Source organism: Hippocampus guttulatus, chromosome 12, assembly GCF_054856545.1.
Source record: "Hippocampus guttulatus isolate MCC_2025c chromosome 12, RoL_Hgut_1.0, whole genome shotgun sequence".
Lineage (NCBI taxonomy): Eukaryota > Metazoa > Chordata > Actinopteri > Syngnathiformes > Syngnathidae > Hippocampus > Hippocampus guttulatus.
In genome coordinates, this window is record NC_141272.1 from 10,275,566 (window position 1) to 10,288,683 (window position 13,118).

The 13,118-nt window shown below is 41.1% G+C and overlaps 1 protein-coding gene across 2 annotated transcripts in view; it reads left to right on the plus strand.

Annotated features, from left to right (window-relative positions):
- The first annotated feature begins 1,456 nt into the window (after positions 1–1,456).
- The window catches only part of dock10 (dedicator of cytokinesis 10), a 46,402-nt gene continuing 34,740 nt past the window's right edge, over positions 1,457–13,118 (plus strand). Inside the window, exon 1 of one of the 2 annotated variants that reach the window (XM_086125629.1) lies at positions 1,457–1,876. In XM_086125629.1, coding sequence (XP_085981755.1) covers positions 1,718–1,876 — 159 coding nt within the window. In that variant the 5' untranslated portion in view covers positions 1,457–1,717. The remainder of the gene's footprint in view (positions 1,877–13,118) is intronic. The other variant, XM_086125628.1, reaches the window with a different exon arrangement.

Sequence of the window (13,118 nt, forward strand, 5' to 3'; positions counted from 1 at the left end):
GGGATGTCAGGAAGATGCTCGGTAATAGCCAACAGCAGAGCAGCTATGAGTATGTTGCGTTCAGGAACCTCAGAGCTGCGAGAAGCAACCCATACTGTATTTTTACCTTTCGTATCTTGAAATTTATTTCGTAACAAGAGGCAATATTTTCCTGTCGAGGCATTTTGTAACTTGAAAATTTGCGCATGAAGAGACGTTCGTAACTAGAGGTACCACTGTAATTCTCGTTTATTCAAATCAGTCTAGAGTGCCTATAGCATCTAGTTGTTCTGTTTTTCCTCCATCCATTGAATACTTAAAACATTAGACTGCAGTACATTAGGATGTGAATTCATTCAGAATATTGCAAAAGATGATTACCATCATTATGAAAAAATAAACTGTCCCAGCCACTTAACTGCACCAATATCGGTGAAAGTCTGCCGAGGTTCCACCGTTGCCAACTGTACGACTGGTGATAGTCTTAGCGAAGATTTGTGGGCTAATGTTTCCCTGTAAATCCCCTTGGGTGTCTGGCATTTTCACACGTCATTTTTAAGTCTAGATCTAGCTAGCCCAAAATGGCCACTGCTCTGTATTTATTTATATATTGTACGGCACAGCATTTTTTTTAACCACACCGATAAAATCAAGGTGAATATAACGTGTTAATTGCATTTCAGTTCATTTTATCAAGAGAAATTCCTTCTGGTTGAGAATGTTTTGGCTTGCAAAGAGCATTATGGAGCAAATTCAATTTGTAAACTGAGTTTCCGCTGTATTTCAGTTTTCTACAAAAACACACCGTCTGCCACAGTATTAAAAAAAAGCACATTACAAATAAGACAACCCCAGAACAAAAATGAGAGACCGTGTTTTCCAATATAGGACTGTTCTGTGGATTCTATCGTCCACATGCTGCATGCGTCAGCTGTAAAGCCGCCCACTCCTTATTTTCTCTCACTGCTCTGTTGCTCACTACTCTGCAAGTCTGCAACAAGCTCCCTAGAGCCTCATATTTTGTTCATTTTGCTAGAGCCTTTCGTCTGGAGCTCAGTGGGCAAGCTTTCTGTGTCATGGGAAGAAACACACCAATAAGTCTAATCTATGGACATTTTTTTTGGGGGGGGGGGACTCAAGTCTGCAGCAAAAAGGGCGTGTTGTCATCACTGCGGCACCACCAGTGGTTTCTGCAAAAGCATAGTCAGGAGAACTGGAAGGAGTGGTGGGATTGGGCGAGAGAAATAATCAACGAAAGTACAGCAGAATGAAAGTGAGATTTTTCTGTGTGTGTGTGTGTGTGTACTGCAGCAGCTGCTTCTGGACATCTGATGCTTATTGTATTCTGCCATTTGTCTGTGTGAGCTGGGGCTGGGCTAGTCAGGACTGTGTGCACGGATGCAGTCAGTCTGTGTGTGTGTGTGTGTGTGAGAGAGGGTGAGAGAAAAAAAGAGAGAGAGAGAGAGAGAAGCGACGCTAAGGCTGGCTGTGTGTATTTTCAGTCATAGCCACGGGAAGAGCCAGAATCCGGAGCAGGGCAGTGGCGGGAGCTTGTAAAGAGAAAGGTTGCAGGCGGCTGAGTGGGAATGAAGCCTCCGGTACTTGACAGAGTTTGAACAGCACCACTGGCAGGACCAGCGGCTGCGATTGGACTCACCTATCTTCTGTGTTGACTGGGACACGACACGGGACCAGGTGACACTTGCTCACCTCTTGCTGTCAACATCAAGGGGTTATTATGGGCTGTTCTGCCAGCGTGGTCCTACTTCTGCGCTCAGTGGGTGGGGCAGACTGCGGTTACATGTGTTCACGGCTGGACCAAGCATCAGTGGATGCTGCAACACCCACCCTGGAAGGCTACACAACTGCCAGCTCACCTCTGACCATCATTGTCATGGTAATCAGTACTGATGCACCTCTGCCTATTGCATGTGTGGTTGTAACACAATCTGTGTTTTTATTTACAGTGTCCTACTTGTTGACTGAATCAATTTTACCATGTGTACAGTCATTCCTCTCACGTCATTTTTCGCTGTCTCACTGTGTCGCGGATTTCAATCGTACATATCTAATTTCATTTTGTGGATTTTGACTGTATTGCAGTGATCATTTTTGCACACGGACTGTTACTGCACATTCACAAATCAAGAAGCGCAAGTCAGTAGGAAAGAGTCCTGGTTTACATAACTTAACGTAAAGCAAAAATTGTTAGCTAGGTTAGCCTACCACTGCTCGTTAAAACAAACTGTAATCCCTCCACAGGTGGTCCAAGATGCACTTTCAAAATTTTTATTGAACAAATGGTAACAAAATAGACATTTAGCGCACTCATACACTAGCTGTCACAACCGATGACCAGGCACTCAACATGCAAATTGAGTAATGGGTTAGCCAGTTAACAGCCAGCCAAATCTAGACTCTCACTCGCTGACTCCCACATCACTTAAAAAAAGGCCAGGCCCCGTCCTTTAAAGCCACACACTTTCAAAATTACAGGTCCTACTTTATATAGCATGAGGATGGCGTCCCACCTGCACCTCCCGTGCACATTTTGGATTGTATCATGCAAATTCAACTTACTTAATGTACTTAAAATAATCATGGGACAATTAGTACGACGATTGATTCTTAAAATATAAGATAGACAGAGTCATGCTTGGAATGTTAATTCGTGTATAGGAGAGGTAAATAGGAATGTTGGTCCGGCTATAATGCCATAAATAAAAACTATGTGCAGTATGTTCGCTACTTGATTTATTTTCATCCATTATTTGAAGCTCTAAAACATAACTCCCGCGATAAACTACTGTATCTTTGTTCTATTCTATATTCGTTTTTTAGCTGGATGTCTCCTGTGGCGGTTGTGGCCCCTCATAGCTTCATAGCTGAGAGGTATAATGGGAAGGACGGAAATAGGGCCCAGGGGGGAATAGAGGTGAAGTATGGGGGTCATGCATTAGGAATTTGGTTTCTGTGGGAAAATTCTTCTTTGCCCGACATATGGAGAAAAGATGATTTAACTGACTGATTGAATAAATACAGGCATGCTGCAGTAAGTAGGTCTCGTAATCAGTGGCTGAATTATATTAAGTTGAATGATCCTAAACACCTTTCCAGTATAATGCTGTATGTCAGTCATCTGTGAGGTATCTCTATGGAACCATCAATGTTGGCCTGATTTTCTTTTCACGCCAAGCAAGACCCAGGTTTCTGCAAGTCCACTGGAAAAATGTTCAAGTTTTGGCACAGTGTGATTATTACAGTCATTCCCTGTGTTTCTTCTCTTGTTTCTTGCTTTCCCACCATAAACCTTTCACGTCTTCGTAAACCCTCTCTGGTCTCTATGGTAAACTGGAGTTGATGCTTTACACTTCTACGCTCTCAACTTTTGTAGTCAGGGACATATCAGAGGATTAGGGAGTCTTTCATCGTGACTATGCTGTACTAGAAGGTAGCATGCACACTGACTCAGCATTTTACAATGCTTCCCATCATGAGCTATTTTCATATCAATGTGGCGAACCCCCACTCTCTCTAAGACGTGAACAGCTAAAACGGATGAGTAACTGATATGAGTCCCCACAATTTTTCTAATTGTCAGTATTAGTAGTTTAAACACTAAGTATACCCAAAATGTAACCCCAAATCATTGTATAGTAATTTTGAACACTCTTTACATTACCTTTGAAAATATATTTTATAGATGATAGTATTTGCTTCAGAAAAATATATAAATTTTATGTCCTTTCAGCAGAGCAATATTTAACATATGTAGCAAAGACTTCCACTAACGACCCAGGCTAAACGAAACAACACAGTCATGTATGCTGCCTTTGCAAACGGTAAAAATATCACTTTCATATTAGTCAGTGTTTTGGTGGTTTCTTTGGGCATTCTTGAAAAAGCACAATAATAAGACAATAGTTGCGAATTGGCGAGTTTTTCAGCGAATAGCTGAGGTTACATTCCGCAGGGAAAAAAAATACTGTCGGTGAATATGCGAGCAGTGAGCCATGAATAGGTGGGGATTCACAGTACGTCTCAAATAGTTGAACTTATTAGTTTAATTAGTACAGACGAAACTCTGACTGATATGGATTTTTTTTTTAAGACAAATGCCACTTCCAGTATTTGGCCAAATAAAATTACAATAGCAACAATTTGCAGATTTTTTCCCCTTTTTTTGGGAGGTCAGGGTGGGGGGGGGGTGAATGTCATTGTATTTGTCTTAAGTTGTAATGTGTTGATGTGCCAATTTTTGAGGGCTAATATTCCCCTTGTTAAATTGTCCAGCAGGCTAATTGGTTGGGTTAATTACAGACGAGCTCTTTTTTTTTACAAAAAGATGATACATTTTTAACATAATTTTCAGGCATCATCATCGATAAAGACAGAGGCTTCATCAGTAAACCCTGGGGGACACGAAAATTAATCTGCGGCTTCAATGAGCAAGCAAAATCAAACATTGTTGATTAAAATTAGGGTGTTATATTGTATGTTGTAGGAGCTGATGTGTGTGTTAATGCTTAGTTTTTCCATTTGCCATCATGTGCAAATTTAAAACAACATTACACTTCTTGCAAATCAACACCTGATGTTACCAGTTACATAATCTTACCATCTCACACCTTTCAGTCAGAGAGTGTTATTATTACTGGAGAAAATGATGTGCTAATCATACAACCTCTGTTTCTGATTTCAATCACATGTACAAAGTATGTTTCGTGTTGTGAAACTGAAAAAAATAAGGTGCTGTTTCATTTTTTTTCCCTAAAGCTTTGTTATAATGATCTATCGCAGATGGCTCGGCTCGTGCCTCTTGACTTCCCCTATACTCTCGTCTCCCCATCCATCTCGTGTACCTCCGCTCTTCTGCCTGAGACACATTTTCTAACACCTCCTTCCCTGAGCAGGGCAGTCATAAATATGCTTGACAATGATACAGACCACCGGGAATATAGATTTGGTTTCCCTCCAATGTTTCCATTCTCGGCTGTCTATCGGAATTCTCCGTGCTGATGTATTGCTCACAGCTGTACTTTGTCAACAGCAACATCAGTCGGCCTCACACCGACGTTGAAAGGCTAATAGGGTGCGAGCAAGGGAGTGTTGAAAAGACAAGAAGGGAATCAAAGTCAGACGTTTGATGAGATGAGGACAAAACAAAGGAAGAACGAGGTTAGTTAAAGCATCTGGAATGAGTGGAAGAAGAGGAAGGATGCAGATATTAATTGTCCTGAAGATCGTTGAATGTTCTAGAAGCAGACCATCAAATCAAAAACTCAATGTGTGACCATATACCTGTAACAGTTGAAAATACAGTCCAGTCCAGTAAGTGAGTTTCTTTCCAAAAACAAAACATGGCTGACTTTTTGCTGTGCGTACATTTTTGTCCGTATGAACTAGAGCTCGACTCACACCCCAAATCCCCAATCGCTATTTGTGTTGACATTGATGAACGAGTTCCAAATCAACTGGAATGGGTTACTCATTTGCCAAAAATCACGTCATAGTCCAACAAAAGAACACTCCAATTTGATCAAAATGATAAATGGAGTGCGCTTTATCTACACCTTAAGGTTGTCCAAAGCACATTACGTAGCCTCGTATTCGCCCTTTTGAAAACGTCTCACAAAAGCCGTTTCTCAATTTCCAGAATACAAAGTACGGTCTCGTGAACTCGCCAAGATCGGCCTTCCTAAGAACGTCCTCAAGAATGTACAGTACTTCCCAAGAACTCTCGTCTCTTTGTAATTGAAACGGTTGTGTGCTTGTGAGCTCCCCTCTGCTTGGCTTTGATACATTTCCAAAAAATGATAAATGGAGGGAAAAAAAACCCACATGGATGTGATTCCTCTCCTCATACATTTTAATAGCAACAAGAAATGAATCTTGGGACATTTTCCCAGCCGAGTCTTCACAAGTATGAAAGTGATGCATCAAACAGAGGTGTCTAACTGGTCTATGTTGACTGACTGTGTTAATGCTCATTCACTGACTAAATATCGCCATACACTCACAAACACTTCCGGGTGTCGTGCTCAAACGCATTTTGGACTCTAATCATGCTAGCTTATTGTTGCTTTAGCCGTACATTATTGTACTGAGCAGCCAGGACAAAAACATGCATATGTCACGTTGTTTTTTTCTGTTGAAGTGCGTATCACTTGGTGTTGTTTTGTGTTACATCGCAAAAAAAATGAAATGAAAACGGAAAAAGGGGGGTAAATAAAAAGCACTTGCTCTGCTCATACTTTGTCTACAAATACACAGTGTTTTTGGCAGCCGATGCAGCCCCGTTTGCCCAAAATGTAGTGCGCCCCCCCGCCCCCCCACACTGTATATCACAACATCGGGGACAGGCCGTGCGGCTGCTTACTCTCAGATGCTCAGAGACGGAATATAGTTAGACCTGGACTTTCCCCCCCTAGCTTGTCACGCTCTGATCGGCTCCCTCACATTTCTCACGCATTTTTGTCCATATCGTGGGTGTAACTTTTCTTCTATCCATCTATCCATTTTCCGATCCACTAATCCTCACAAGGGTCGCGGGGCGCGCTGGAGCCCATCCCAGCCGTCTTCGTGCAGTAGGCAGGGGACACCCTGAACCGGTTGCCAGCCAATGGCAAGGCACACAAAGACCAACAACCATCCACACTCACACCAAGCGACAATTTAGTGTGTTCAATCAGCCTGCCATTGCATGTTTTTGGAATGTGGGAGGAAATCGGAGTACCCGGAGAAAACCCACGCAGGCCCGGGGAGAACATGCAAACTCCGCAAAGTGAGGCCGGAGCTGAAGTTGAACCCGGTACCTCTGCACTGTGAGGTCGACGCGCTAACCCCTGGAGCACCGGGCCGCCCTGTAACTTTTCACTTGAACAATTTTAAAACTAAATTTGAGATAAAATTAGTGTCAAATTCTTTTTCCTTTAAAAAAAAAAGTGACCTTGCCAATCACGAGCTTACACCAAAACTAGTCTGTCACATGTCACCTGTTCTAAGCCGTCTGCAGGGGTTGTTTCCTCTTCATATTGTTCTGCTCTGAGGTTTTATCAGAGGAAGTGCATGTCTGTCTGTTCACAAATGGTTTATGACTCTGCCCATACAGTGCTGAACATATTTATATCCGAGACACAAAATCTCATTTTGCTGATTTGTGTTTCCTTGTATGACAGAATTCCTTTGAAAATGTTTTCACATTGTGGATATGCTTGTGAACCTTTTGATAAGCAAATAATGATTTCATGCCGTGTGTGTGTGTGCCAACCAGCTTGCTGAAATCAAAAATCTTGCCGGGGAATTTGGAACTCTGCGGATGCGCTTGCCTGCGGCTGACCATGTCGGTGTGTGGGCGTGTGTATAAAACGGCTTCCTCTACGTCCACGTGCGTTGACACATAACCTGTAGCCAGTTCTGCTTGTGATAAGGCACATGCGCCCCGTCGTGTGTTGAGTTGTGTAGTATTTTCTTTTTTTTTTTTTTACGTTTCGGTTTAACCATTTTAAGGATTATTTAGGCTTTATCATGAGTTTCAGGAGCAAAATCACCTTAAGGAGAAAAATCAAGACTAAACGCGTGAGGTCGGATTTCACCAGGTTGAGTATTGTATGTATTTAATAATACATTCCTCACTGTGTCTGCCTCTTACATTCTGCTGCTTCTGGCATTTCAAGTATTGTCTGGCAGGGCTGCTACCAACGGCATCTTTGATGGTTACGTTACAGTGATGATGTGACTGAGTACGGGTTATTCAGTTCCTCCTTTTTGTTGATCCGATTGTGTCGAGTGCATTGCACTTCCATTCCAGTAATTGGCAGCGAAAGAGGATTATTATTTCTCAGTTGAAACTCAAAAGTGTGGCTATCACTGATGCGTACATAAACAGGCAGGTGTCTTAAAAAGCAGATTCTCCCGCGAACTGTACAAATGTCATGTAAAATGTCAGATCATCAGAAAATGTCACAGTTTGCACTTCAACAATCTGGCATGGATCACAAAATTCTTTGTTGAGCAGGACTTCCAAAATTCAAATTGTTTGCTTGAGGTGCACTTTATATGGGAAAACTCCAAAGCACTCCCTTTGAATGAATGAATGAACGAACGAATTAATTAATTAATAAAAAGCCTTCATTGTTATGGCTTGTTCATCTTAAATCTTCAAACATGGCTGGTTGGCAGTTTTTTTTTTTATTTTTTATTTTTTACTTAATATTTAAAGTACTAGTAAGGAACAATTTGCTCACTTGCTCCCCATGACGTTCTTCCGTGAAATGTACAGTAATCCCTCGTTTATCGCGGTTAATGGGGACAGAAACCACCCGCGATAAATGTGAAGTAGCGAACCCCCCCCCCCCCCCCCCCAGTATGTGTATGAGTATAAAAAATATTTATAAGGCCAAATTTAATGGTATACATGCATGGAAAAGTAAATTTTGTCGTAATTAACATTACTTAATGCTATATACCACACGTGTCAAAGGCAAGGCCCGGGGGCCAGATCTGGCCCGTCAGATAATTTTATGTTGCCCGCGAAAGCAATTCAAATAATACATTTAAACATGTATAAGTTAGGTTAGGTTATTGAAATTTCCCCAGTGTGAGACAAATAAAGGATATCTTATCTTAGTGTATGAATAACAAAATACAGTAAACATATACATGTAGTACTGTATATGTTGCTCTATGTGACTCACTGTTGTTTTGCTGACTTTCGCTGCCTCTCGCGGTCTGTTTGCGGACTTTTTGTGGACTTTTTTAAACTTTTTTTATTTTTTTTTTGTAACTTGCATCTTTATTATTTCAACCACACATAGGACCATACAAATCTGAACATATGAATACAGAGGGTCTCGTATATTTCCACCCATGGTTAGTTTCCACAACAACGTCCATGTATGGCTGTGACGGACCTTTAACATAGTAAAAAACAAATGATGTACAAACATATTTGGGGAAAAAGAAAAAAGAAAAAAGAAAAGGAAAAAACAACAACAACAACAACACACATACAAATAAAAATAGCAGAATATTGTGATCAACAGTGACAAGTGTCCCTTTTGTTGGATTTATATCAGTAATCTATAGTGACCTCTCCCGATTTGTGGTGTCATTCCCTCATTCATTTGTTTGTGTACTCCTCCCATTTTTCCCATCTCGTTTTAAACTTCCCTACTTGGACCCTTAATATGTATGGGAATCTTTCCAACTCAAATATTTCTCCCACTATTTCCAGCCATAGGTTCTTTGTTGGCGGGTCAGTTTTAAACCATGTTCTTGTTATGGCTTTCTTGCTGGTAGCCAGCAACACTTTTACCAAGTACTCGTCTCTCGTTATTACACTTCCTTGATTTTGTGGACTTTTTAAAAACTTTTTTTTTTTTTTAATGAATATGTTTGAAAAAATCCGCGATGCACCGAGGCCGCGATAAACGAACCGCGAAATAGCAAGGGATCACTGTACTTTCAAGCTACTGTGATGAATAAGTACTTGCATTTAGGCAAAGTATTGAAGTCAGTGCATGAATAATTTCGATGCTAAACACAAGTGATTGTAGAACAGAAGTAGGCCATTTGCAGTCGTCGTGGTTACGAGAGAGACCACTGTTCTCCTGATGACATGGCAGAATGTAATACAAGCCGCCTTTTAAACATTAAAATGGATGTTATTGACTCATTAATGTACCTATAACATTCAAAAATTGTACAGCTCAGATAAATGCTGGTTGAATAACGATGGGCCAGACAAAAGAAAAAAAAACTGTGCAGACAGCTAAAATAGGCCTATTGATTTTTGATCCTGCCATCGTTCATTAGTGGAAGTATAACAGTCGGGATACTGGAGTCACCAAGGGTGAACTAGCTGTTGATTTTCTTGGTGCCTGTACGCCTGTTTGGACCATTTAAGGTAGAAATACGTGTTGGGTGAAAGTCTCCTGTCAGCACTGGGCACATGTCAAACAAACTTGAGGCTCCCTCTGCTTCCTCTAACTTGATGGCTCTAGTCTTCTCTCTGCAACCCTCTGCGGTCTTTGTCCTATATGTGTGTGTGTGTGTGTGTGTGTGTGTGCGTGTGTGTTGTGAATTACAGAAGCGATGGTCTATAATCTTTTGAACACATGTTGACTAACTATTTTGTCTGACTCACTGAGTATGGCACACATCATTACTTCTGTAAATGTTATTGCGGATATGTTGTCCACAGTGTGTGTTGTATGCACAATACAGTAGATTTGGATAATGACTGAATCAGTTGTCTTGTTGGGATCGTAACATTTGGCTAAACGTGACACATCTTAGTTCACCAACAGTTACTTCTGTCCGCATTCTCGTCATCACCAAACCATTTTGGATGTGGCATGTGGTATTTTTGGTGAATGAGCTGGTCCTTTTGTTCAATGCTCTCTTCCAATCTTAAAAAAAAAAAAAGAAAAGAAAAAAATTATTGTACTTCTTGACCAAAGGTCCATGTTTCCGGACAGCCCAAAGAAGTCAAAAGGAGTGAAATTCATTCTGCGTTTTTTTTTTTTACTTCCAATCATTTTTGACTTGCGGTACCATTGTTAAAACAACTTGAGAGCTATACGCCGCGGCTAGCAATATTGTTGATCACTGATGAAGGTGAGAAACTTGAGTAGTTGTCCGGAGGGTTAAATTATGCCTGTCTACAACCTTGCAACCGTTATTTTATTGCTTCACATTACTTTTATAGCTCTGCATTTCTGGCTAGTGGCTCTTTTAAGAACACAATGTGAAAGTATCCTGCTCGTCTTGCAGTATTGTAAACCCTAAGGCTCGTTTGGATGTTGCCCGAGGTGTTGGCAGCCACGTTTGAGGTCACCATGGACGCAGGGGGATAGGATGGGTAAAAATAAATGCTGTGGATGCCTGGCGAGATCTTTAAACTGTTAAAATAGGTGCCAAGGCCGTCACGGTGCTTGCGTATGAGGAACCTAGTCAGCTATAGTAAAATAGGTTGCATGAAACTTAAAACGGCTTGGAAGTATGTAGTGTGATGGGAAGCGTGTATATTCCTTGGCATCGTACACCCGTCACCTACAAGTCTTCTCCGCCGTGTGTTTAATTTACCGACAATGCCCACCGTGGCATACGCTTAATCGTGATTGAGTGAGTGAGTGAATTGCCGACAAAAAAACCTGATATCTCTGTCAGCGCAAAAGGGCCATATGTATACTGCCACTCAAAAAAGAGTCGAGAGTCAGCGGGGCCCTTCATTCGACTCTGCCAACAGATGTGCTCCAAAGCAGCCCGGTGCCCGGGTTTCATCTGTGGAATGCCTTGATAGAATGTGAAAAATTGTAGATGCATCATGAGAACATGATTGTTCAGGAACCCCCCCCCCCCCAAAAAACATACTCGTGGTAAATCGCGGGCTAAGACGTAGTATGCCAGAGCCTCCGGGACTTTGTACCCCCCATGACCGATCATTAATACCACGATGGATCATGAGAAACCTTAGCAAGACTTGATTACTGAGAAAAAAAAAAGGCCAAATCTCAGAGGTTTATATATATATAATATTACAGACTTCTAAAGTCGTGAGAAACTAAAAATGATTGTTGTTGTTGACAGCCGTGGTTTTCTGTTTTTGTTTTGCGATTATCGCAAACACAACTTGAAGGTTTTCTGGTAGCCCCCAACACCAGCAATATTAGAAACCACTAAAGTAGATGAGAAATTTGAGAAGCATCTAATACAGTGGTTCTTAACCTTGTTAGAGGTACCGAATCCAAACAGTTTTATATTCACATTCACCGAACCCGTCATTAGTCTAAAATAAAAATTTTATTTTTTATTTTTTTTACAAATTCAAGACATAAAAAACCCATTTATTAAAAACTGAAAAAAGTAAACGCAATTAGTATAAGTATCAAGTATAAATTTTTAAATTGTGCACAAAATGAGCCAGTCAGTGATGGCCAAGTGAGCGTGTCACAACTAATTGACATGTTGAGTCGGATGTGTCTTAACCTCCATGGCAGAGGCTCCGTTGAACCCCAGAGACGATTGACCGAACCCCAAGGGTTCGATCGAACCCGGGTTAAGAACCACTGATCTAGTAGTTAACACTGTGGACTACCAGGCTCTACAAAGTACAACCTTTCATTTATGAATTTCGAGTTGAACAATGTTTCCGTTGCACAAGGGGTGTCAAAATTAATTGATTCATCGACAACTAATCGATGATCAAATCAATCGACTATTATTTAACAATCAAGTAATCGTTTAGAGCAGGGGTGTCAAACTCATTTTTGTCGCGGACCACATTGTAGTTACGGTTTTCCCTTGGAGGACCGTTATGAATTTGGGGAAACCATATAAATGTTTAATCCCCTCCACATATTACATACATGTCACACAACAAATTGATGACTTCTAATTTTAAAACTAGTTATTCAAGAATAATGACTTTAGCAAGCATCATGGAACTTGACATGCTTGATTTGCTTTTGCAGGCCACATAAAATGATGTGGCGGACCAGATCTGGCCCCCGGGCCTTGACTTTGACACCTGTGGTTTAGAGTCATTGTTTAACTTCAAATTGTCCAAATCGTTTGATGTCATGCTCTCAAGAGTATTTTCTTTGATTTCTGTCGTCCTTCATGAAAGCTAAATAAATAAACAATAATTGGTTAGTAAACGGAGTGGGCGGTGATGCTTTAGTCATAACTTGAATGCAAAATAAAGTTTTATCCGATTAAACAATGGAGTAATGGATTCTGAAAAACATTCAGCAGTCCTACATTGCACTACGTGGCGCCACAACCACAAGGATAAATATGGATCACATAGAGTGGTTAGCAAAACCTTATCTTCGTATAGGGACGTTCTTTTGTTTGGCTTTTTCTTTCCCTTCCGTTACGGCACTTGATGGTATTTGTGCACATGTCCCCGATGTTGTATCTGAGGAATGAATGTGGATTTTTTTCTGTGACTATTTGTGTCATTCTCAGTTTGAGTTAGGAGTCGCATTTTGCGTCAGAGCGGTTGCTGTCCTCAAGTGGAATATGTATTCTTGTACAGCGAGGAAATTCCAACCATATCATGGGTAGATTAAGTACAGCACAGATATCTTCCTTCCACCCCCTGTGTCATCAAGTGCTTTGGGGTGTGCCTC